The sequence below is a fragment of the Arvicola amphibius genome, chromosome 6 (genome assembly GCF_903992535.2).
Source record: "Arvicola amphibius chromosome 6, mArvAmp1.2, whole genome shotgun sequence".
Classification (NCBI taxonomy): Eukaryota; Metazoa; Chordata; class Mammalia; order Rodentia; family Cricetidae; genus Arvicola; species Arvicola amphibius.
Window position 1 is genome coordinate 133,174,586 of NC_052052.2, and position 26,910 is coordinate 133,201,495.

A 26,910-nucleotide genomic window follows, 5' to 3' on the forward strand; every position below is an offset into this window, starting at 1 on the left:
ATTCTGTTTTAAGAAATTGGTCGCAGTTCGGTATCGGACAACGTCCGTTATTTATCTTCTACTTATCCCTTCCAAAACCAGAAAGCGTAATTCCCATATAAAGCAAACCACAAAGAACATGTGGTCAAAAGGGGACCTGCGGGAGATTCTGGTGGTTTAAAAGCTTTCGGCTAATCAGTCAACAGCAGTAAGAGACACAGAGGTATTTTCACCCACTTCTGGGCCCCATCAAGAATCAACTCCCAGAGATGCACGTCCAGTAATACCAGCAGCCCACCCCGCTCCTTACTCTAAGTTTCTACACGGAAACAGTCAGCTTCCCTATGGGGCGTCGCTCAAGTTAGAAAGGCCTTCGTCCCCGCTTGGCCCGCCCCTACCTCCGGAAGTGACGTCAAGGCGCGCCTGGTCCCGTCCCCGGAAGTAGGGTTTTTCTATCCGGATTCTTAGCGCGGACTCGGAGCGCTGCTTTTCTCTACGTGCTTTGCACATGCGCGACTGCTTTCCCCTTCTTCCTCCGCTTCCACTGGCGTCCACGGTTCGCGGAGCCGCCGCTAGCGCGGCGGCGAAGTCAGGAAGTTCAAGATGGCCGCCGCGGAGCCCCCGTCGCTGCGGGAGCAGCCGGAGTAAGTGGACCGTGCGGGGCGGAGGGTGAGGGCGCCGGGCCCGCGGGCCGCCGGCCGGGAGGCGGCTCCGACCTGCGCGACAGGCGGGAAAGTTCAGGCCTAACGGCGACAGCCAAACTTTGCCTTTCCGCGCGCCGTGGGTGGTGCCACCGGTGGGAGGTGTGGGAGCGGCCCCGGCTTTGCTGCCCGTGGGGCCGCGGCTGTTGGGGCGCCGGCAGCGCGGCCTGCTGCGCGTCGTTGCCCTGGGAGGCGGCGGCTCGAGCGGCCTCTACAGGTCCAGTTCGCGTGGCGGCTGCGGCTGCCCTGAGGTCGCGCCTTCGTGCTCCTCCCCCGGAGACGGTGGAGCTCCCTGGCCTCGACCCTCGGCGACCTCTGCGTGGGGGAACCGAGGGACAGTGGCGGCAGGCAAACCAAGCCCTACTTTGCTAACGCGTCCCCTAACGCTGCGGTCCGAGACGGAGGTGGTAGGGTCGCACTTTCCGACTGTCTCAGAAATGGTCTATGCTAGCGAAGTCCTTTGCCCTCCCCTATTCAGCCACAGCCCGGTATTTCTCTGCCCATTGGCAGCTTTATTTCCAACTTCCAAACTTGAGGCAAAGTAAGGTGCACTTCCTGGTTTTTGAGGCCGCGTGAGGCCTGACAGTTTTTGCCCTAGTTTATTGCCTGTTCTGAAGACACATGGGAGAAATGTTGAGAATTGTTACGTCTAAACCATTCTAGTCTGTGTTTATAAGTAAGCTAACGCAGTTGTTGAGACCAAGTGAAAACACATCCTCGAATAGGCAAAGGCTAACCTTGCTTAAATAAGAGCATTGGTTTTATTTTTTCCTCGTCTTTATGCTAGAAAATTTAACTTAAAGGAGAATGGCATTGAAGACAGTGTTGCAACAGAACCACACACACACACACACACACACACACACACACACACCTGCATTATCTAGGGTTTCCAGCCTCTCTAGGAAAGCGTTTAATACCGTCTCTAGCAACTTGTGATAGAGGACGGCTTTGCTACCAGATAAACTTGACTTCTTTGCTCAGAGTCTAGTCCTGGGTTCCCCTGTCATTTGCTTTACTCAGCTTGACAGAGAAGTCAGCGTGTTTTTTTTGTTTGTTGTTTTGTTTCTTGTTTTTTATTAAGTGTGTTTTGTTGTGACAGTTTGGCTTAGCAGAGAACAGATAGGGTTTTAACTAGACACAGCTTATTGTTTCTCATAGAGGTCCTGGTGTGGCGGTTACAAAATGTCAGGTGAGTACAGTGGATGTCCTCGGCTGTTCTAGTAATCTCAAAAGTTCCTAGTATTATGTCCGTTTATTTAATTTGAGGGTAGAGTTCATTTTGAAGATGATTCAGCCCTATAACATTTACACGATTAAATAATACTATAGTTATAAACATGCATTTGTTTTAGGCTCTGGCAACTGCACATAACACTGGGGGAGTCTTTAATTTGCCCTCCCTTCCCCCACAGAAATTGTGTAAATGGAATATTTTTTTCTGTGCCCTATTTTCGCTAATTTGAAAGTAATTAATGAAGAAAGTGACAGTTTGCTATGAAAGCAGGCACTATGTGTGCTTCATAGTGCTCAGTGTCTAAATGGCTTCTAGTTACACTGATTAGCTTGTAGTTACAGGGAAACTATTCAAATAGAAAATTAAGAAAGAATGCATATGTTACATAGTTTAAAATTTTCTCAAAGAGCTTTTGTTGTAATTGCCTGTACATTTGTCAGCTTCTTTAGTTTAGCTTTTTTAAAAAAATATCTATTTGCGGTCACTAGCGACAAGGTACTATTCAAATCATTCAAATAGTAGCTCATTAATTCTTTTAACAATACTACTGAGGTAGATGCTGTTATTGTTGTTTCTTTTATGGGTGATGAAACTAACAGAAATAAGGTAGTTTGCTCAAGGTCACATTTAAATTTGTGTAGTCTGGTTTTAAAGACTCCCTTTTGACTGTTGTACTGTGTCCCCTTTTCAGTTTTGCTTAAGGTGTGAAATAATTTATTTTGCTAGTGTCCCAGAAAGATCCTTGTAGGGCGCCAAGAGGAATTAAGGATCAAACTCGACCCTTTTGCACATGTTAATAAGCAAGTACTTTACCCCTGAGCCACATTCTCAGCCTGAGATTATTGAGAAGGGCCTGGTACTAGGAGTGAACTCAGCCTCACCTTTGCTAGCCTAAGTAAGCACTCTGCCACAGAGATGCACTCCACCCGCATGAGGGTTGGCTGAGTCCTTCAGACCAGCCTCCCAAGCATGCCTTACCATTCCCAGATAAGATGTGTTTTTGATGTAACTCATTAAAATTTAATCTCTAAAACATGATATATATATATATATATATATATATATTTTAAGAATTGTCTCCTTAAAAAACAATTGTCTAGCTTGCTTGTTTCTAATCGATTAGCTGAATCCTTCCAATAATGATAAGACTGGGCATTGGTGGTGTATGCCTTTAATTCCAGCACTCAGGAGGCAAAGGCAGGATCTCTGAGATCGAGGCCAACCAGGGTTCACAGAAACTCTGTCTTGAAAAGCCACTAATTTTTAAAAAGGAAAAAAAAAAGAATATCGGTTGATAACAAGGCATGATCCCAGCTCTAGAGAGGCAGGTCTCTCCGAGTTCCAAGCCACCTAGGGCTATATAGTGAGACCCTGTCACAGTCTGTCTTCGATCTGCTCATGTTGGTGCATGCTTATAATCCCAGTACGTGGGTAGCTGAGGTGGGAGGAATGGCAGTCACAAGCCAGCCTGGTTGCATTGGGATAACCCCACCTTAACCTGCCCCTGTTTTCTGGGAGAAGTCTGTGAAAAACAAAGGTAAAATAACACTAGTGCTTGGTGATTAATGACTTCATCTTATTCTGAAGTTTTTCCGTGTTTGTATTTATTGTGCCAGATCCTTCCAAGACCTAGGTTGCTTACAGGGTAAAACTTAACAAATGAACACAAACTTCAGATTCAGCTTTGTTGCAGGATATTATGAATAAATGTTAACTAGTACTTTGTAGTAGGCTGTCAGTAATACTTGTTTGCACATTCATTTGTTACATTGTGAAACGCAGCTATAAAGAATAGATTTCTGTGTACGGGCTTTATAGTCTCTATTGTCCATGTAAACGATCCAAGAAATCATCACCAGCAGCCTTTTACTAAGCTTTAAGAGAAAGCCATTGATAATAAACATGTTTTTGATACTTTATTTATATACCAATTTCTTGTACCTATTTATATACCAATTTCTTGTACTTATTTATATACCAATTTCTTGTACTGGTCTAGTTCCAAGATTTGACACATGTCAGGCACTATATCACTAACGTGCCCTTGGAACCATAAACTGGGACACTTGTTTGTTTTGAAAGATCAACTGTAGAAGTTAGCAGTTTGCTGTCTGGGTGTATAGGATTATTTTAGTTAACACTGTTCCGAGGTAACGTTTGTTATCAGGAAATTATAATTTGTAAAATTGTAGATTTTTTTAAGCTAGAAAAAATGTCACTATTTCTAATAGAACTTATTTCATAAAGTTAAAGGCTATACTTAACATTCTATTTCCACCATTGAAAAAGAAAACAAAAAACCCAGGTGTTTTTGGGGGAGGAAATGGGTAGATTTGAATCACTTAGAGTATTGCATATTAAGTACCAAGGAGTAAGTACTATGTGTGTGCATAGAAATCTTCTAGGGAGCACTCTGTGCTAAGGAATCAAAAGCAAGACTCATGTAATTACTGTGACCACATTTTGTGTGAATTTAATCTAATTGTCCCAACAAGCCTATGATTTGTCTGTTACTGCTACCTAGATTTTATAGCTGGAGAAATAGCATTAGAGGAGCACCTTTCCCGTGTTGTGTTGGGGGCACTTTGAGTCAGGTAGCTTGATTCTAGAATCATTCCCTTTTTATGGTATTCCTTCAGTGAATTAATAACCACCCAGTCATCTCCACAGAGTATGTTTGAATAGGTATATTTGTCTAATATGTATACAATATCTAGCTGGGGGGCAGTTCATGCTAAATACGTTACAAATAAGCATTTAATATCTTTTTAGGTAGGTAGAGTTGTTTTCCCCTTCTGAACTTATAGATACTTTAAATTTGCCAAACCGTAGTCCCAGCACTGGGCAGAAGCAGGTGGATCGTTTGAGGCCAACCTGATCTACTAAGCAAGTTCCAGAACAGCCAGGACTACACAGAGAAACCCCGTTTCAGGGTTGGAGTGTGGGGGTCCTTGTCAAATCCTCAGTATAGTACAGTGGTGGGACCAAGTTTTCACTGCAGCAATCTAGCTTGGGGATTGCTTACTTTCATTTTAGAGCAGTTTTATGTAGTATGATTTATAATTACTTTCATGACGAAAATTCTTTACTATGAATACTTGTATTTTATACAAATTTAAAATGTGTGTTAAATTACCTTTAAAAAATTAGTGTAAATTTTCTTGAACCTTTCCCCCTTATCAAGAGTCAAGGAAAAAAATTGCGATTCAGGGAACTATCCTGTGTTTCTCCTGTATCATCTCATATTCTGCTAATAAGAGATGGATGCATACTAAAACCTGGCTCATCATAGGACAGTGTCCTCTGCATATCTCGTCAGTACTTTAACAGAAATTGAAGTTGTAGATTCAGGGTTCCTTTTGTCTGAACTGTGTAATGGCTATGTGCTTTCCATGCCTTTGTGTTGTCAGCTGGTACCTTCTCACTCAGAAATACTCTGTCTCCCTCGCCCCTACCAAGTTATTGAGAACGGAGGCCTGCCAGAGGAAGAGACTGTGTCCCGATGTCCTGCTGCAGTCCCCAGAATGGTGGTTTCTTTCTAGGTAGCTCAGCCATCACATTAACCTCGCAGTTCCTGTGCCTTTGGGTTCTCAGTGGATGTTTCGTTCTGTCTCAGTCTCTTCTAGAACGGCATACACTTGGTCGCCTAGGGTCTTGCACAGGGTTGGCGCATTGACCATGGGCATCTATGTGTGGTTTTCTCTATATGACTGCCTTGTGCTGCCTGCTTTCTCCATTCCAAGTGCTGTTTCTCCACATTCTTTCCTCACTCTCCAGAATACTGTTATTGCACCTTTAGTTTTTAGCCCAGACTCCTTCTCAGTTACCATCTTTTCTTTACCGTGCCCACTTAACAGATGGATTGGATTCTCGCCCTCCACACACACACACCTCCCTACCCCTGTGATCTACAAAGCTCCCCTTTCCTCTATTTTTAAAAATAGGTTTAAGTGACCTTTCCATGTTCAACACCCCCTTGTTTGTGTCTTTTGTTATTGGTACTTCTCTAGTGTTTTGTGTGGTGTCCTTTCCTTGAGGGAGGCAAATGTGTCTTTGCACATTTTTATTTTCTGGTCACCTTGCTTAAAATCTGTATATAGTAGTAGGTCATTTAAAAATGTTCAGGACTAATAGATTCATGATTCTTCCTTTGCAAGAAACAAACAAAACCTTACCCAGAAGCAGACAAACTATGCCTTCCTCCAAATTAGTGTGGTGGACAGAACCCAAGACTGTCCTAAATTCACCCTTGGTCCCATCTTGTAGAAAGCAGTGGTGAATTACTTTCAAAGGGAGATGATACGTGCTTACTGGTTGTCAAAGCTGTGACCTTTGGTAGGATTGGTGCATTCAATATGTTATTTCATTTAGAATGTTTTGAATTTACAGTGGTTGTGCTGGGACACAACCCCATGTAAGTCAAGGAGCATCTGCAGTGTTGTTGAGGCTGTATTTAATCTGGAATTACTGAACACTAAGCCTTGATAAGTTGAGAGTCAAACTCTTTCAATAAAATGTAAGCATTTAAATAAAATGCAGAACATACCTTAGTTCATTCTTTTTTGCATCCACCTGTGAATATGAACATAATTTGGGATAACAGTTTCTATTGGAAATTCATAGAGAGCGAATAATTTGCTGAACAAATACTAGATCAAATCCTGCAAAGTTTCTGGTATTAGACTGCTGTTGACCTCCAGAATGTCCTTCCCTATGGTTGTTGTAGCTAGCCAGGAGTCCTCACTCCTGGCTAGTTCTCTGAACTCTTAGCCCGTGGGGATTTGTTTATATTGTTACTGTCATCTTGAGAAACTTCCAGTGCACACTGACTGCTTATTTGAGCTAGTCAGTGGTAGCCTTGAGATTTTTTTTTTCTTTCAAGAGGGGATGATTTGGTGAGATGTTCACAAGTAAACTGCTAGGCTTATTGTAGAACCTGCAAGTTTTCTGAGTGTCATGCTGACGAGATTAGCTTCTCAGTATGTCAGTATCTATGCTCTACGAAAACAGAAAGTGGGCCTTTTGTTTAAGTTTGTGTGAGAAATGCTCGTTTAAAATCAAATTACTGGAGTTTCTATGTAACTAAAATTCATGGGATTTTATTGTTGCTGGTTTGGATTTTGTTTCAATTAAATGATTTTTTTCTTAAAGCCATACTCCATAATACTTGTAGTTTTTTAATTCAACTATTAAAAACAAATTGTTGTATCTCTACCATCTCAGCACTTATCATACACCTCCTTTGAAATAAAATATCTGAAACTTAACAACTTTTAGTGACTAATGTGTTACATTGATCAATCATTTTATCATTACCGTTGTTATAACTGAACACTGGGTGAATATTGTGATTGTTAAATGTGTTTCATACATTTATAGAATGGATGATGGTGATAATTCTGAAAAGAGTGTAAATGAAGAAAATGGAGAAGTATCAGAAGACCAGTCTCAAAATAAACACAGTCGTCACAAAAAAAAGAAGCATAAACACAGAAGTAAACATAAGAAACATAAACATTCCTCAGAAGAAGATAGGGATAAAAAACATAAACATAAGCATAAGCATAAGAAACGCAAAAAAGGAGCTGTAGATGCCTCTGACAAAGAAGGCCTCTCCCCTGCAAAAAGAACTAAACTTGATGACCTAGCTTTGCTGGAAGACTTGGAAAAACAGAGAGCCTTGATTAAAGCTGAACTTGACAATGAGTTAATGGAGGGAAAGGTCCAGTCTGGAATGGGGCTCATTTTGCAAGGCTATGAGTCTGGCTCCGAAGAAGAAGGAGAGATTCATGAAAAGGCAAGAAATGGAAATAGGTCCAGTACCAGGTCTTCCAGTACACGGGGGAAACTTGAAATTACGGACAACAAAAATAGTGCAAAAAAACGAAGTAAAAGCAGATCCAAAGAAAGGACTAGACACAGGTCGGACAAAAGGAAAAGCAAGGGAGCTATTGACATGGTGAGAGAGAAAGCAAATAGGAGCAAGTCCAAGGAGAGGAGAAAATCCTTAAGTCCGTCCAAAAGAAGCAAATCTCAAGACCAAGCAAGAAAATCAAAGTCCCCTACCCTTAGACGGCGGTCCCAAGAAAAGATTGGGAAGGCCAGATCTCCTACTGATGAGAAGATTAAGATTGAAGATAAAGGTAAAATAAAAGATAGGAAGAAATCACCAATTGTAAATGAAAGAAGTCGAGATCGATCTAAAAAATCCAGGTCCCCAGTTGACCTAAGAGATAAATCCAAAGACAGAAGGTCAAGGTCCAAAGAGCGAAAGTCAAAACGGTCTGAAATTGACAAAGAAAAGAAGCCAATTAAATCTCCTTCAAAAGATGCCTCTTCAGGGAAGGAAAATAGGTCACCCAGTAGAAGACCTGGCCGGAGTCCCAAAAGAAGAAGTTTATCTCCAAAACAGCGAGACAAGTCAAGAAGAAGTAGGTCCCCACTTCTCAATGACAGGCGGTCTAAGCAGAGTAAATCGCCTTCTCGAACTCTGTCTCCAGGTAGAAGGGCCAAGAGCCGATCCTTAGAAAGAAAGCGAAGAGAGCCAGAGAGGAGACGACTTTCTTCTCCAAGGTAACCTGCTTAGGAAACATTTCATGCTCTTTACTAGTGCTTTATATTTTAAAGGGAAAATAGAGTGTGATGGTAATTTTAAATGAGATAGTGATTAGTTTCATAACTTTAGTGTAACTTAGTACATTAGTTATATTAACACTGAAGTGTTTTATAGTAATTTGTGTTTTATGGATAGTTTGATGACCATTTCTTTCAAATTCTTGACTTAATTTAGCCTCAAATTTGTTCAGTCAACCATTTAAATCGAAGCAATTTGCCAAATCTGCATGGGATTATTTTAGCTCACTGAGGGGGTAGTCCTTCATAAACTCTTCTTTTTAGGGGAGGGTGTTGAGGCATGGTCCCATGATGTAGATGTGACTGGCCTCAAGCTTAGTGTTCTCACTTGAGTCTCCTAACTTCTGGGTTCACAGGTGTGCCCCACTACTCTAGCCCTAAGCTAGTAGATTATATAACCAAAGGAATGATATCTTAGAACCATAGAATGAAATTTGGGGAAAATGGAAGAGGCTTTTTAGAAACTAGTTTATTGTGTATATAGGAATTGTGTATTTGAAATTATCTGATCTGCCAGCTTTTACTTAACTAAAAAGATGTTGGGTTCTAAAGATGGCATGAATTCTTAACTATTTATTCATTGCTATTAATATTAATATGTTCATGTAACTATAAGTTAATCTTAAAGTTAAATCATCACATTCTGAGAACTCTCAGGAGTGTTTTCAAGAGACTCATTCTTCACTTCTGAGTAGCCTTATATTAAACATCTCCCCTTTTCCTTCAGCATTCTGCTTTGAGGCTTTTACTGATCGTCTTATCTGAAGTGTTTTAGTCATCGCAGTTTGCTTGGAGTTCAATAGGAAATTCTGAAAGTTTTATAGAAGACCAAACTTATATAGAACCCCCCCCTTTTTAATCATAAAAAAGATACAGACTAAAGAAAAGGTCAAATAATATAGAAGCCTATTAAGTCCTTTGCTTCCCCATCCCTCTAAGACTCTCCCAATAAGTTTATATCCTGCTAGCCCACGTCATAAGCACATTATAGTTGAATATAAGTGCTTTCTTATAAATGGAGTCTGTACATTATCTCAAAGTACAAATGGTATACTATTTTTTGAAACATGCTTTGGTAACAGTATATAGGTCATTTTTTATATTTTATAGCCACAGTAACAGTGTAGCTGTTCTGTATTTTGCTGATGAACATTAGATGGGTTTGTTTTTCACTATTGGATACAGAGGTTCTATTGGTTATATTTGAAGCTTCTTTGTAGAATAATCCCAAGTGAATTTGTCCAGTCTCTATATATACAGTTATATCTTAGAAGATTTTACTTAACTCTGAACTCTCACATGTCCCAAGACACAAACACACACACACATATATTATATATATAAAATAAACAAATAAAATAAGATTTCTTACTACAGAAATACCAATATATATATAATATATATATAATATATATATATATTATATATGAGGAAATAGAATATTATAAGCCAGTTAGGCAAAATTCCTTTGAGTTATACATCTAAAATTAGAGTTTCTTTTTTAACAGGAATACCCTTTAATTCTTTCATTTTGAGTTCATGGGAAATACTTTCATTATATGCCTTCTGTAACACCATAATGCCAGTGGGGTCGTCTGACTTTAAATGCTAATTCAGAGTAAATTAATCAGAGTTACTCTAAGTTGGTGAATCTTAACACTCTTTACATGTTGAGAGGATTCTTTTAGTTTGTTCTGTCAAAAGGATTTTTTTAGTTTGTTCTATTTTCGTCTTAACCTCCATTTGTTTCCCTTAAGAACACGACCTCGAGATGATATTCTCAGTAGATGCGAACGATCAAAAGATGCTAGCCCCATTAATAGGTGGTCTCCAACCCGAAGAAGAAGTAGGTCTCCCATTAGGAGGAGATCCCGTTCCCCGTTGAGACGCAGCAGGTCTCCAAGACGAAGAAGCAGGTCCCCTCGGAGAAGGTAAATATAAAGGACAAATGTTACCGTTTCGACTTGTTCACCTTTGACTCTTTTTAAAATTTTAGTTAACTGCATTGGCAGGTTTTCCCATAGACCATTTTTCTCTGAAACATTTTTGTTGCTTCCATAGCCACCTCCTGCCTGCATGTGGTATTGCACACAGTTTTCTTTAGTGCAGTTTCCTTTGAAATTCATGCAAGCCATAGGTCTTCAAGAACTCAGTTACAGGGCTAGGGAGATGTCTCAGTTGCCTTTCCAGAAGACCCAAATTTGGGTCTTATCATTCATGTTATGTGACCAAAACCACTTGTAACTCCAACTCCAAGGGATCCAGTGCCCACTTCTGGTTTTCCTGGACACGTACATACACATGGTATTCATGAATACAGGCACACATAATAAAAGGAGTCTTTAAAATTGATAATACTTAGATTTTTTTTTTTAACTTGTAGCAAGACCTTTTTTAAAAAAGGAAGGTTGTATAAGTAACTTGATTTTTGGTTAGGATTTCTGACTAAAACATTCCAACTCATTGTTTGAAAACATTTTATATAAAGTGTATTTACAGGTTAATAAGAAAAGACTTAAAATCCATGCATACATTAACCTGAACTTAAGCATAAATGAATAGTCTTTTGTCAACCTTTAACGTTTGAATATAGTTTAGGAAGACAACAACACACTAAAGGCTTACATTAAAACCATTTCTTTCTTAAAAGTATCTTCCTAGAAATGGGAATACATAAAAGTGCTTCTGCTCAGTGTGAGGTTTCTGCCTTTGCCAAGTTTGTGTGTGCCAGTGTGTACAATTGTGATCTCCTTCCTGCACAGACTCAGGCAGGTGGTGTTCCTGCTACTGTCCTCTTGACCACTTTCTTTCTTCTCAGCTGTAGACCCATTTTCTGTTCGTAGTGTCATTATTTCGTGTGTGCCAGTGTCTAAGATGCCCAGAGGGCACTGGGTCTTTTGGAACTGGAGTTAGAGGCAATTGAGTCACAGCAAGTTGTGAGCTTCCTGATGTGGATGCTGAGAACTGTATCTTGGTCCTCTTTAAGAACAGTAAGCTGGGCTGGAGAGATGGTTCAGTGCTAAAGAGCCCTGGCTACTTTTTCAGAAGACCTGGATTTGGTTCCTAGCAACCACATGGTGGGTCACTGTTATATGTAACTCAAGTTCAGGAGATCAAATGCCCTTTTCAGGCCTCTGCAGGTATCAGTTGTAAACATACATACATTTAGGCTCTCACAAGCACAAATCTTTAAACCAAATTTTTAACAACTCTGGGTCAGCCTCCTCCCAACTGCTGAGATATATGGTGTGCCACCATGCCTGTGCACCTTTCTTCAGTAGACTAGTTTTTGGAGATAGGTGAGTTCCCAGAAAAAGAAAGTCTTCCTTTATTCTTCCCTATACATGTATGCCCTTCGCTTACCTTAACTGATACTTTAACAAACACTTATTTGTCCCCTTTTTTCCTTCAAATAGAGATAGGGGTCGGAGGAGCAGGTCTCGCTTGAGAAGAAGATCTCGGTCACGTGGTGGTCATAGGAGAAGGAGCAGAAGCAAAGTAAAGGAAGATAAATTTAAAGGAAGTCTTTCTGAAGGAATGAAAGTTGAGCAAGAATCTTCATCTGATGATAAGTAAGACTGGAACTATGCCCATTTCATGTGTCTAGTGTAGGAAATGTACTAGGTGATGTAGATGTACAAGAGATCTTTCATTTCTACCTAAGTGACATAAGTGAATCCCTAATTGCGTGCAGAATATACAAGCTAACCTTTTGTGGTCATTAGGTAGGCTTATGGCATAGATACCTCTCTGATTTTAGGGGTTCTGTTTTGTCTAGATTGAGTTGAATGTTGGGCCATCATTTTAACGAGTCTTCCTTTTGTTTTTATTAGAACAGACAAGTTTAGGGGAAGACTTCTACAAAATTCAGACTTTTCAGTTTGTCAGATGTCATGTGGTTTTCAGTTGGACTAGTTGTTAGTATTTCTGTTAGAATGAGATAAATACTTCAGTGGTGTTTCTCAAGTGTTAGAAATGTTTTAAAGTTTCTATAAACACTATCTCCAAAGCTAATTTAGTTGGGTATTTCTCACTAGCACTTCTTGTCCCCATTGGAGACATTTTTATTGGTGTCTGAAGACGTTTGATTGTTACCATGTGTTAGAAGGCCAGGAATGCTAAATCTTGCAATACACAGGCTAATTTCACCTCATAAAACAACCCATCCCCCTAAATCAGTAGTGCTTGGGTTAAGAAACCCCAACTGGCTCTATGACTGAGGAAGATGGGAAAGAGAAGAGTTCTGCATAGAGCCTGACAGTCACAGTGCACTTCTTAGTGTCATGAACTACGCAGCAGACGCTAAGCATTCAAAGGACAACTACGCTTAGGAGGTCCTAAAGTTTGGGGGTACCATTGAAGAACATGTGGGTGGATATTCAGAATATGGACATTCGGAATAGTGTGGTGGACATTGAACCTTATTGCCCTTCTGAAAAGAGTCAAGTGTTTGCATGAATACTTTCTTTTTTCTTTTTGTGTTTTTTTTGGGACAGGATTTCTCTGTGTGGCCCTGGCTATCCTGGAACTCATTTTGTAGACCAGGATGGCCTTGAACTCAGAGATTTGTCTGCCTCTTCTGGGATTAAAGGTGTGTACCACCACCACTATCCAGCAGACCATGAGCTTTCTGTTATCTAGAAAAAAAATTACAGCTTACTTGTTCCAACTTTTCTTTAGAGGTGAGAAAACTCAGATCAAAGCAGGAAAAGAACTCTTTTATGTTTATGTAGAGATCCTTCTTGTTTTCTAGTTTGGGTGCCATGAACAAGGTGAGGATAAAGTTTGCTAGGCTTCCATCAGGCAGCTGAGAGTTGGACCAGCAGTGATGGCTCAGACTGTGGCTCCAACTTTAATTTTTAAATATTCGAGTGAACAGTTTGGGAATCTTCAAAACTGTTTGAAAACATTTTTTTTTTTTTAAAGCCTTGAAGATTTTGATGTAGAGGAAGAAGATGAAGAGGCTCTAATAGAACAGAGGAGGATACAGAGGCAGGCGATTGTACAGGTATGTGATGTGTAAATGGACATTTCCTGTTCCAGGAGTCACTTCCTGGTTTCTCCATAGAGGCTTATATTAATTAATTAATAAAATGCTCAGCCAGTAGCTCAGGCTTGTTACTAGCTTTTACACTTAAATAACCCATAATTCTTACCCATGTTTAGCCATGTAGCTTGGTAACTTTTATCAGTATGGCATTCTCATTTTGCTTCTCTGCATTTGCCGGTGACTCCTGACTCTACATCTTCCCAGAATTCTAGTCTGGTTCTGGTGCTCAATCTCTTCCTGCCCAGCTATCAGCCAGTCTGCTTTTTATTAGCCAGTGAGAGTAATACATGTTCACAGTTTAGGAAAAGATTGTTCCACAGCAGTGGTGTTCCTTCTAATGCCTGGTACTCAGAGAAAAAAAAAGATTTTTAGGTTGAGCACAGAAGAGGAGTAGTGACAGTAACCAGATCACTAGAAGAGCCTCCACATTTATGACACTTGCATTTCTTTAGTTACTAGAGCTGACTGTTTGGTTTTTCATAGAATTGTAATATATGTAAAACGTGAGAATTTGAAGTATTCTTTTTTTAAAAAATAAACATGAATTTTTTTTTTTTTTTTTTTTTTTTTTTTTTTTTTTTTTTTTTTTTTTTCCGAGACAGGGTTTCTCTGTAGCTTTGGAGCCTGTCCTGGAACTAGCTCTTGTAGACCAGGCTGGTCTCGAACTCACAGAGATCCGCCTGCCTCTGCCTCCCGAGTGCTGGGATTAAAGACGTGCGCCACCGCCGCTCGGCCTAAACATGAAAATTCTTCTAGGATAAATTGTAAATTCATTTAGCAAAATCAATTATCTGTTACTATACAAAAAGCACTTTAGTATCTAAAAAGATAATGGCAAGGTTTATAATTGGAAAATTTATTTTTTTGCACATATGTTGTGTGTACATGTACACGCATCATGGCATGAGTATGGTGTATGGTGGTGCTGTGGATAATTTGGAAGGACTTGGTTCTGTGTGTGTGTGTGTGTTCTGGAAATTGAACTTCGGTTGCCAGGTTTGGTGGCAATTAACTTTTACCCACTGTGCCTTAGTTGCCAGTCCATAATTGGGCTTTATATGAAAGTTGAGTAAGAAAGGCATTCTGTTCAGGTTTTAGTAGTCACAAAGTAATAAAATTTGCTGCTTTGAAAGGCAAACCACATGTCTTTTGCGGTCCTGATACAAAATCCTGGTACATCTTTTGGGGCCATTGGGGACAACAGTCCTCATAAAGTGTCTCAGAGGACAAAGACAAGAGCAGCCATGGCAGCTTACCTGCTCACATATAGTAGACAGTAAGTCAGGAAGCCAAGGAAAGAATCAAATGCAGAGGAAGCAAGATAGACCTGGAAAGTTTTTAATGGCATTCTGGTAAAGTCTTTATTAAGCCCATACCCCTGAAAACTTGGTTGAGCCTGTTTTTCTTTTGACCAGATTCAAGATCCCTTATCTGCAATCCTTCCCAGATGAGATTCAAAACTTAGACACTTTTGATATGGGGTGTATCTGTGTACATCACTTAGAGCCATCTGAGGAATCTAAAATAGATCCTGTAATCAGCACATTAATATTTCTAAAATGAGATACATGAGTAGTCAAACCAGTGGGTAAAGAGCAATGATAAATAGAAATTCATATAGTCAGGTCAGGTTTACCACCTGGTGAATGTACACCAAACACAAATACTTCTCAGACTTGGTGAAATTTGGAATTTTGTAAGGATTGTACACCTGATGCAAGCCAGGTATGGATGTCTTTGTTGTTTTAGCATTTGCATGACTCCCAGTGTCTTAATGCAGCAACTTTTGAAAGTCATATATGTAGATAATTTGTTTTATGAAGCTCATGTATCTATTGTTATTACAGAAATATAAATACCTTGCTGAAGATAGCAATATATCTGTGCCATCTGAGCCAAGTAGCCCCCAGAGCAGCACGAGGTCACGATCGCCTTCTCCAGATGACATCTTGGAGCGGGTAGCTGCTGATGTAAAAGAATATGAGCGAGAGAATGTTGACACCTTTGAGGCCTCAGTAAAAGCCAAGCATAATCTAATGACAGTTGAACAGAATAATGGTGAGTTAGTGTCTTAATGATGCTTTTCTTCGGTTTTAGCTGTATAACCTTCTAATGATTAGATTTGAGGGAAACTAAAAGGGAGTAGGACTATTGTGCTTAACATGCTTTTTAGCTTATTTTGGGTATATGTGTGTCTACTGTATGGTAGGGGTTTCATGTGTAGGCCAGGGGACAACCCCAGGTTTTATATCTCTGGCCTCATTCATTTTTTCTTGAGACAGATCCTCTACTGTCTTGGAGCTTGCTGAGTAGACCAGGCTGGCTCACCAGGGCATCTACCTGTGTTTGTCTTCCTAGTGTTGGGATCACAAGTGCAGCTATGATGCCCTGCTTTTTTATACAGTCTCTGGCAAAACAAGGACTCCATTGATTCTCATTTCTTGTTAAGGGTGTCTATGTTTTATTCAATCATCTCACAGACGTGTGTGGATTATGTTCAGTTGTGGCTACCCATTAGATACTAATTTAGTAACACTGTATATCAGGTTGTTTTCAGTGCTAATCCACAGAGTTTTGGAATAGTTTTCTAGAAAGCCAATGTGTAAGAAGTAAAAAAAGTTTGATTAATACTACTGATTTTTCTGTTGACTTAGGTTTTAGTTTCTATTTTCATTTCTCAAGTATTAATATGATCCCTGGATCAGGAATGGATTCTTTGTGTGTGCTCTTGCTGTATATTGTCAGATTCTCTTCTTTCAAGTTATGTCATCTTGCCATTCCATAAACAACACCTACGTACTTACTTAGCCAAAGTCTTATTAATAATATAATATTAATTGTCTTCTAAATAAGATTTTAAGGGTAACTACATTTTAATCCAAGATTATTATGTAGTAGCTGTTAACTTATTTATTCAAATTGACAGTGGCTAAAGTTGATGTTAGTCTTTCTGACGTGTACTTGTGGATTTTTTATATCAAGTTTTATGAGCTGCTTTTCAATTACTGGTTGAAAGCCAGTGTGAAAAAGGAAAAAGATTTGATTAATACTACTGATTTTTCTGTTGACTTAGATTTTGTTTTTATTTCTCAAATATTAATGTATATTTCATTTAAGGTTCATCTCAGAAGAAGCTTTTGGCACCTGATATGTTTACAGAATCTGATGATATGTTTGCTGCTTATTTTGATGTGAGTAATTTTAAGTCAGTACTTAGGAAAAATTCTGTTTAACTAGTGCATATAAGCAGTTACAGAGAGAAATGAGGTTCTCTTTGACAAAGTAAGAAAACATCTGAACAGGCTATGTGAATAGCATTTCAAAACCAAAGTGTACTAATTTTGTACCTCACCGAAGCCTAAACTGTTGGAGTTGTTAAAAGTAAGGTGTTCAACAGAAGAATTGGAGAACTTAACCAGAGTTCTCTATCCAGAAGCCTAAATGTGCAGTACTTGTCTGCATATATGTACATACCCCACCTCAACACATGAACAGGAATATATGCATGTGTTAGATACCATGGGGAGTTAGTTAACAGACCTAAGTCACTAGTTGGTTGTGTGTGTTGTGTGTGTGTGTGTTTTGCTGTAATGTTTAACAGTGCCATTTTATTGGAAGTCTTAACTACAAATACAGCTGAAAGTCTTGGGCCATTTTCAGTTTATATTTAAAGGATCATAAGAAATTCAAGGCCTTAGTAAGAAGAAATAGAGAGGATATAGCAGGAAATAAAAATGAGGTAGAATAAACAGTGTGTGAGACCCTGAAGACATGATAGGCCTAAGTAATCTGCAATGCATCTCATGAACCACAACGGGCACATGAGATGAATTTGTCCTCATTGAACTGTCAGCACCTATCATTTGCCTAGATGATACTTTGTGTTCCCATTCTATTACTATAATGAAATACCTGGACAATTATTCGTAAGAGAAAAGATTTATTTGGGTTCTGATCTGTAATCAGCTGGCAGCACATCATGGCAGAAATGGATGGCAATAAAACTGCTCATGGTCAAGAAGGGGAAGAATACGAGAAGGATTTTGTGTCTCAAAATCTTTGAACTTATGCTAGGTGATGGCTCTTTAAAAGATTCCGCTGCCTTCTGGTTGTGCCACTTGAGAAACCAAAGCCTTTGTCACAAAGACTTGGGAGTGTGGGTTGGGGTGTCTAATAACCAAACTATGACATCATTGCAGGACCTTCTGGGTACCATGGAGAATAATACAGAATAGGGTTCTTCACAAATACTAGTTAGATGTTGTTATTTTTAATTTTCCACACAGACTCAACCTAGAACAGCCATTGAATGTTAGTGTATTTCATGCCCGTGTGGTAAGGGTACAAATGTCTCTGGACAAGGAGGCAGAGAAAGGAATGATGGGAATCAGTAGGCAATGTTGAACACTGTGATAGTTGACAAGTTATGTAGGGCTTTCTCTAGTTTGTCTCACCAGCTAAAGGAAACCAGATCTGGTTTTTAATTTTTGTTGTCATTTTTAGTGCCCTAATCATACCCCTAAAACTTCTGGAAATCTTGAATGTTTTTCCTGGTATTAAGATATAAGACATTTGGTAATTATATTCTGTCTACCTAATGAAATGTTAGTTTGCCAATTTTTGTTACTAAGGAGGTCTGCAGCCCCCCAGCAAGCACTCATGTTGCCTCCCTCATTTCAGAGTGCTCGTCTCCGTGCTGCTGGCATCGGGAAAGATTTCAAAGAGAATCCCAACCTTAGAGATAATTGGACAGATGCAGAAGGCTATTACCGTAAGTTTGCATTTCTCATCAGCTTTAAAATTCATTGTGCAGTTCCATAAAAGCACACACTGTTTAGTGTAATCACACATTGTTCAAGTCTCAGTAGAAAAGTGTGGCACAACTAGTCGTGGCATAATGAAGTTTTGTTATATTCCAGTCAACAGCCCAGAAGAAGCATTGCATGTTAATTAAAGCAAAGCTAAGTTTGTGTGTAGATAATTTCAGCCGTGAGTGAATCCTTTAGAGGAGAGGTCTATCACGTGACAATCTTTACATTGTAAGTCAAGAGAGCAACATGCAGAAGAACTCAGGTGCCAGTCACAGTGTTTGCAGTGTTACAGCTGAAGACACTTCAGTGAGCATGTTTATAAAGTTGCCAGCAGTTGATGGGAACTCTTAGAATTGTCTGAAATAGGAATGCAGCTTCTTTCACATTTTGAAAAGATGACCAGCAGAGACCGTGACTGATTTTCTATTGTGTATTGGAAACAGTGGAGATTTGATCCAATTTTTAAAAAACTTGGTTTTGTTTTTATAATCAAACTTTTTAACTTTTAAATTTGGTTTTAGGTGTGAACATTGGGGAAGTCCTAGATAAGCGTTATAATGTGTATGGCTACACTGGGCAGGGTGTGTTTAGCAATGTTGTACGTGCCAGGGATAATGCAAGAGCCAATCAGGAAGTGGCAGTAAAGATCATCAGAAACAATGAACTCATGTAAGTAACTGAACCCAAAACAACAGCAAAACACCCAAACATGAATCTTTGGGGGGGAAAAAAGAAATTTATGTCCTGGCAGTGTGGAAGGGATGCATGGGCAGCCCATATATGGCAGTTCTGTTGAACTTGTCAATCAATATTGGGTTTCATGGTCTAAGTTGATGAGGTGACAAACCAGGCAGGTCTCTTGCTCAAGAAGGCATTAGATCGAGCCACCATGTCATTGCTAAGATTTGAACTCAGGACCTTTGGAAGAGTAGACAGTGCCCTTAACTGCTGAGCCATCTCTCCAGCCCATGAATCTTAGTTAAATAAAATTTTTAGAAGATTTTTTTTACTGTAGATTTTAATTTACAGCCATATCTTACATGTGGTGGTCTAGAACCATAGATTATGTTGAACTCATTTTAGTACCTACTCTGTACCAATATGTTCTTAGTTCTGCTTCTGCCTTACCTAATGCCATGTTCTATTTTGACAACCTTAATCTAGAAGAAAGATATCAAAGTATATTGATTGCTGCTGGCAGGAATTATTTGTCTTTTATCTCTTGACTTTTTTCTTTCATGAGCATAAATAATTGCTGTACCCATATATTTAAGTTTGTACCACACACTGAACTGGTAATAGAACCAGATTTTCACTGAAGTCTTAGAGATTTTTATTCAAGTCTTTGATTAAGCTTAGAAAGATGTGTTTGGTTTGGAAGGTCTGACCTGTACTATAGACACTAAGATGTAGCTTATGACGGTTTATTGTCAGATTTTCATTAGCAAAGTTATACTTAGGAAGACATGCCCAATAGTTACGTTCTGAGAAGAACCAAAATAATTATATCAAGCTATTTTGAGATTTTTTTTAAGTTTTTATCTTATGTGCACTGGTGTTTTGCCTGCATTTATGTCTGTATGAGGTGTCAGATCCCTTGGAGCTGGATCACAGACAGTAAGTTGTCATGTGGCTGTGAACCCTGACCCTCTGTAAGAACAGCCAGGGCTCTTAACCACTGAGCCATTTCTCCAGCCCCAAGATTTAAAAGAATTTAATAAGTTTAATATAACACTTAGTGTTACATGTGTTACAAATGGCATATCAGGCTGTATCTGAAAGATGTTACTCCTAAGTTCTTGTATCCTAATTTTCTTTTTCATTGCAGGCAAAAGACTGGTTTAAAAGAACTAGAATTCTTGAAAAAACTTAATGATGCTGATCCTGATGACAAATTTCATTGCCTGCGCCTCTTCAGACACTTTTACCATAAGCAGCACCTCTGTCTTGTATTCGAGCCTCTCAGGTAACATGTCAAACTGAGCAGTCAAGTGCACATGTAGTATCTGCCTGCCAGCCTCATCCTGGGTAAATGCAAGGGAGATTTCGGGACTGCTTAGGGTTTTCCTGCTGGTTCTTTTCGTTAACCATATTCTGAAAATCATCAGTGTGTAAAACATGAATTGATTGCTGTATTGTGTAGCAGACAGTAAGTAACCTCAGGTACCGTGCAGGTCAGCAGTAATATGGCTTCCGAGTTGTGTTTTCAAGGGGGCTTTTCTTGAGTAAAGAAGAAATTACTATATAGTATCTCTTCCTTTATTTTGAAAATCGAACTTTGTTGGAAAGCTGTACTATGGATATATTGTTATTCTCTCAGATAATTTAGCAAACATTGGGGATAAGCTTTCTTAAACAATTATATAAATTGTATTTTGTACTTTATTCTTTTTTTTAATAAAACAAGAACTCTTGTTCATTTTACATACCAATGCCAATTCCCACTCCCTCCTTCCATTTCCTTCACCTTTCCCCCACCCCATTCAATTCTTTTTTTTAATGCTTGAAAATATTTTTGCCTTTTGTGTTTGATTTTTGACATTTTCTTTTATTTTCTCTCCTTAAAGTATGAACTTGCGAGAGGTATTAAAAAAGTACGGTAAGGATGTCGGGCTCCATATTAAAGCTGTGAGATCCTACAGTCAGCAATTGTTCCTGGCGTTGAAACTCCTTAAAAGATGCAACATCCTGCATGCAGATATCAAGCCAGACAATATTCTGGTAAGTCAAACAACTAGGTCAGCTTTGGTGTATGTCCACATCTCTTCCCGCTGATAACAGGACTACTGTTATATTGCAGAATAACATTTTAACAGTATAATTCTGTGTATTAATAGCCCATTATGACCTAATTTGCCAAATTTTATCTTTTTTGAAATTGAACCATGAATTTCATAGAAAACTCTTGAGGGAAGATGAAATGAATTGTCCCTTTTTAAAAATTTGTTGATGGATTTATAGTGTGCAGTGGTCCTAAGAATGATGGCTGTCATTTCCTTGAGTAGCTGAAGACAACTGTGCAGTGTTGCTGTGTTGAAATGTGCTCTGATCTTGTGAACACTAAAGAAGTTGCTCTCTACTGAGCAGCTATTTGGAGTTCAATGTTTAAGGTGCATGCTGAGATTACAGGCACATCCTACCACATTTGGTTCCTGTCTTTTATTTATTTTTTTTTATTGCCTTTGAAGCTGACTTCTGGGAACTCAAGCAGTGAGGCTCAGCTCCAGCTAGGTGTTATTGTTGAAAGGTCTTTCTTTGAAGTCATAACATCTCTTATTAGTGATTTCTGCTGTAGTACAATCAGATTTCACAGTGACTGTGGTGATTTTGCAATCTGGAGACGGTGATAGCATTAAGGCGCTGGCATACCCTGCCTTTCTTTCCCTTTCTGCAGCAGTCAGAGTTTGAATCATATTTACAACTTGGTGAATTGCTTCATTGTTTGCCAGTGATATGATCTACAACATGTGTTTTCTTTTGCAATTTTTCCCCTTTAAATCTTACTTTATGAATGTAAGTGTTTTACCTGCATGTATGTACATAGACTAGGTGAGTGCAGTGCCCACAGAGGGCAGAAGAAGGTGTCACATCCCCTAGGACTGACATAGTAGACAGCTGTGGGCACCATGCATGTTCTAGGAATCAACCTCTCTCTGGAAGTGGAAGTCAGTACTCTGAACAGCTGGACTATTTCTCTAGCCTTAGCACCCCCAGTTTTTCATTGTTTTGTTTTTGTTTGTTTTGTATTTGTATTGCGTGCTTTTTTTTATTTTGTTTTGTTCATTCTGGAATAATGCCATAGAGGAAAAGCCATGTATGTAAGGTTTTCTTTACTGAGATCGTGTTTGAGCTGTGACAAACCAAATTCTTAAAGAGATTGTGATTGGGCAAGGGTCTGTTGTAGCTCAGAGGTAGAGTGCTTGCCAGCATGCCTGAGACTCTGGGTTCAATCTCCATCCAGTACCGTACCCCAAAATTGCGATCTCATAAAGTTTAATGACTCCTGAGGCTCTAATTTTTAGTTCACAGTTATTTTGTGTGATTATATGTATGTGGTACATGAATGTGTACGCGTGTACATAAGGGTGCTTGTGCCCATGTGTAAGCATGTAGAGGCCAAAAGTCGGCATAGAATGTCTTTCCTCTTGTTCTCCATCTTGATTTTTCGAGGCAGAGACTCTCACTGATTCTGGGGCTTGCTCATTAGCTAGCTTAGCCAGCCAGTGAGCCCCTAGGACTGTCCAGTGTCTGACAATACAGTTCTCCCACCACTCCCATCTTGAGTGAGTGCTTGGGATCTGAGCTCTGGTCCTCTTACTTGTAAAGCCAGCATTTTGCCCACTGAAACCACACATACCATCTGTCTTAAAGTAATTCCTTCCAGTCTGTGACATTAATAATGATACACCTTCTATCTTGATACTTGGTTTGTGTTTATTGTATTGTACTGTGTGTCTAGTAAAACTTAGGGGTGGGATTACTGAGAAATTAGCGAAATGATAGGTATGCTCTAAGTGGATTAAGAAATTAATAGCCAACTTTGTACTTTTTACTTCTGATTGGTCTTTTTAAAAATTGTATCAAACACCTGCAGTTTAGAAGATACTTACACAGCAAATACCTGTGTATTATTATGGCACTTAAAGATATTTGGCAGTAGCTCCTCTTGTTTCCTTTTAATGTTAGATTTTCACATGAATTTTGGGAACCACGAAAAGGGGGAAAACAATCTTAGAGAACACCTAGAACTGATTTCATTCCTGTCAATCTAATGCTCTTAGCCTAGTTTTAGCTGCAGTGTGATTCATGTGCAGCATTCCTCATGGGGAATAAAAGTTGCATAGCAAACTAAAGAGAGGCAATGCTGAAGGTATGGTGCAGTGGTGTATTTTTAGCCTACGTGAGGGCCCTGCACTGTACCCAGTACCAGGTAAAACACCGTCTGAGTGAGTGTAGGGCTCTGCTATCGTTGAATGTGTGGAACCAGCTCACAAGTTTCCCTGGTGCATGGTTCCATGTGTTTTAAGTAGCTAGATTCATTTTTTGTTGTTTTGTTTTGATCACAAAAAAATGTTTACCATTTTAAGATAACTTTCTGCTGGTCTCCAAAGTAAAGAAATCAGTGTCGGTATTGTGTTATAGTTTAAAATAATTTGTGTTTGTTTGAGCTTCCTGGCTTAGGCCTTTAATCTTAGTGCTTAGAGGCAGTCAGACTTCAGACTTTGTGAGTTCAAGGCCAGCCTGGTCTACATAAATAAGTTCCAGGCCAGCCTGAGATGCATAGAAAGGCTCTCTCTAGGTCTGTGGGGAAGAAACTATTATAGCTCAATTCTGTGGGTCCCAGTAACAGTCCAGCCTGTTCCACTAGTTTCACCTTGTGGTGATAACTCACCTCACACATAGAGAGTTCTAGAGCCAGCTAAACTAGATTGTCACAGGGCTGGGATTCAAGTAGGCTGAGTTTAAGTTCCACCTTGGCATATGTATGTGTCTCTTTGGGTGGGGGGGGGGGGTTGGAATATTAATTAACTTCACTTGTTAGTCCTAAACATGCTTCTGATCATGAGTGGCAGCAATCGTGGAGCAGCTCCAGCCTTTCTCAGCAGATGTCACTGTTACTGTGTATGTGGGAGTACTTACCAACGAACAAGGACAGATGGCTAAGAGAGTTCATGTTTGTCAGTTCTCTCACATTTAAATTTTTCAGATTTAAAGTGATTACAGTGGATAGAAACCAGGTACACAGATGAAGAATCATTTAGTGTTAAGTGTCATCTTTCCTTTGCCATTGTATTTTTCTGGCAACTGGTAGTTGACTTTAGTCATTTTTTTTATTGATAAACATTCTCATGCTCTTTTTAGAGAGTAACTTGACTTTAGGTATTAAAGGAAATATTAGAAATGCTTTGCCTCATGAAATAAGATTTTTATTTCATGATTCAAATCCATTTTAAATATCGTTAAGTCAAATTAAATAGGCCTGATGTTCCCCCATGCTGCCTTACTAGACAAAAAAAAAGTCTTACTAGTTGTAATAAAATATTTTAAAAGCACTTTTTTTATAATTAGGAACTTGTATAATAGAAAAGGATTTTTTTAAATGCGTGGATTTTTGTATTGAGTTTAATATAAATTTTTAAAAGACAGTTTTAATTTGCCTAATTATTCCTGGCATGAATTGAATTTTCTTGAAAAATGTTTTGCAGGTCAATGAATCAAAAACAATTTTAAAGCTTTGCGATTTTGGATCGGCTTCGCATGTTGCAGATAATGACATAACGCCTTATCTTGTCAGTAGATTTTATCGTGCTCCGGAGATCAGTAAGTTTCTTAGAGTGTTCTTGTACCTGGGCCATCCTCTGTGGTGGCGGCAGCGTGTGTAATGTCTAAGCACTGTTTTCCATCGCACTTCAGCAGCTGCACCAGTTCATTCATGAGGAAGGGAACCATAGCAAGTTCATCCTCCTCAGGTGGAATGAAGGTAGTTGTGGCAGGAGTCTTGATCATGTCGAGCAAGAGTAGCAAAACAGTTGTGGAAAACCCTCGACTTTAGAAGACTGCTCTTGATTGTTCAAGGTCTGATTATCACGTTTATGGATTGTGTGGGACCTTTGGTTTGCTCTTCCTGTTGCCTGGGTTGAGGTGGACTAGCACCTCCAGCAAAAGTGAACAGAAAGAGAGAAGGAAGGCAGCACCTGTGCTTGTCCCTCCAGTTCTCTCCTCCCGTTGTTAAACCTGTTGCATTTTTGTTTTTCTTTTTTTCTTTTCTTTTTTTTTTTTTTTTAAAGTATATCTCTTAAGAGTTAGTGGGAAAGAACATGGATCTAAACTGAGACATGGATGTGGCTATAGTTCAGGCTCAGGTCGTCCCCATTACTGGAAATAAAAGTTAAGGAGTTGTTCATTCTTATTCTCATGTATTAACCCCCTGTCTTGTTTTCAGTTATAGGTAAAAGCTATGACTATGGCATCGATATGTGGTCTGTAGGTTGCACCTTATATGAACTCTATACTGGAAAAATCTTATTTCCTGGCAAAACTAATAACCATATGTTGAAGCTCGCCATGGACCTCAAAGGAAAGATGCCAAATAAGGTAGGATAAGTTCCTTCCTATAGACTTAAAGACTCCTAACACTTCGTCATCTAGACTACAGCTTGTAAAATAAAGCTCTCAGAGGCGTGGGTAGGTAGCTGTTGTGAGGCCTTAGCTCCTTTCTTGTTAGGGTTCCAATTAATGATTCTAATCAGCCAAAAGCTATGAAAGAGAACTCCCTTTTCAGTAGCATAAGGAGGGGGCACCCTTGTTGATGAGAAAGAATTGCAACCATGAGACAGTAAATGAAAGACAGAATGAAAAGCAGCACATGAGTTAGTTCACATGTGAGGGAGTGCACTGGTCAGAAGAGAAGGTAGCTAAACATGGCAGACTTACTTGATAGTGCTCTTGGTTCTGCGTCCAAGGGCTTCTGGGCACTAGCAAGAGTCTTAAATAATGTTTGCATGAATTATTGCATAGAATTGGTAGTGTGCCAGGCTGCTTTATAATATTTTTAAAGCCCTTTCCCCCACTGTTTTTTAGATGATTCGGAAAGGTGTATTCAAAGACCAACATTTTGACCAAAATCTGAACTTCATGTACATAGAGGTTGATAAAGTAACAGAGAGGGTAAGTCTGGCTTAAGTGTGCCACAGTGGTGGTTGCTATTTGTCTTTTCAATGTGGGGACTGAGATGGGGTTTCACATTTATTAGGTCAGTGCTCCTGCCACTGCACTAAATCCCAGATGCTGTGTGCTTTATTATCCATGAATTGAGTTCTGTGTGGCATATGTATTTGTGAATATTTTTAAAATGACAACAGAATATGCAATTTCTTTTTGCTATTAATTCCTGAATAAAGCACATCAGGCTGTGAAGGGAGTGAAAATGTTTCTCTATGGTCATAATAGTCCCTAGTTAGGCCCTTGCCACCTCACTTAGATCCCTTGATCTGGCTTTCCATGTCTTCTATATTGCTATTGGAGGATGTTTTCTATATTTTGAGTTTTGCAGAGTCACAAGCCAAGTTCTCCATAAACTCTGCCTTATTTAGCATTCTTCTCCTTTCTGCAAGGCCACTCTTGTCCAAGAAACACACTGGTTCAGGCATTCTTGGGCTTGGTGCCTTTGCTCACAGGTTTCCATGAGCTGAATCATATCCTGAGTTACCTCCTCTCCTGAACACATTTATCCAGCATTGCTGAAATACACATTCCGTATCAACCTTTCTATAACCTACAGGATGAAGTAATAATTTGCTAATTTTTGATCTGTAATACCAAACCCTTGCTTTGTTGGAGCACTTAACTTGTTCTGGTACTGGCCTGGTTCAGACTGTCTCTTGCCACTGAAGAATAAGACCAGAGAAAGCATAGTTGAGGCAGCCTATGCTCACTGTGTTTTCATGGCTAATTGGGGATTTTTCCATTTAAGTTCTTTGATTGTTCTTTGAAAAGCTG

General features: G+C 39.3%; 1 protein-coding gene across 3 annotated transcripts in view; it reads left to right on the top strand.

The window, feature by feature from the left end:
* The first annotated feature begins 423 nt into the window (after window positions 1-423).
* The window catches only part of Prpf4b (pre-mRNA processing factor 4B), a 28,110-nt gene continuing 1,623 nt past the window's right edge, over window positions 424-26,910 (top strand). For all 3 annotated transcript variants that reach the window (XR_005285712.2, XR_005285714.2, XM_038332838.2), the window contains exons 1-14: window positions 424-623; window positions 7,297-8,490; window positions 10,308-10,481; window positions 11,967-12,122; window positions 13,477-13,558; window positions 15,448-15,658; window positions 16,718-16,791; window positions 18,281-18,371; window positions 18,933-19,080; window positions 20,240-20,377; window positions 20,979-21,132; window positions 24,618-24,732; window positions 25,355-25,506; window positions 25,993-26,079. Coding sequence is in view for 1 of the 3 variants with exons in the window: in XM_038332838.2 (XP_038188766.1) it covers window positions 583-623; window positions 7,297-8,490; window positions 10,308-10,481; window positions 11,967-12,122; window positions 13,477-13,558; window positions 15,448-15,658; window positions 16,718-16,791; window positions 18,281-18,371; window positions 18,933-19,080; window positions 20,240-20,377; window positions 20,979-21,132; window positions 24,618-24,732; window positions 25,355-25,506; window positions 25,993-26,079 (2,817 nt within the window). In the remaining 2 variants the exon portion in view is untranslated. The remainder of the gene's footprint in view (window positions 624-7,296; window positions 8,491-10,307; window positions 10,482-11,966; window positions 12,123-13,476; window positions 13,559-15,447; window positions 15,659-16,717; window positions 16,792-18,280; window positions 18,372-18,932; window positions 19,081-20,239; window positions 20,378-20,978; window positions 21,133-24,617; window positions 24,733-25,354; window positions 25,507-25,992; window positions 26,080-26,910) is intronic.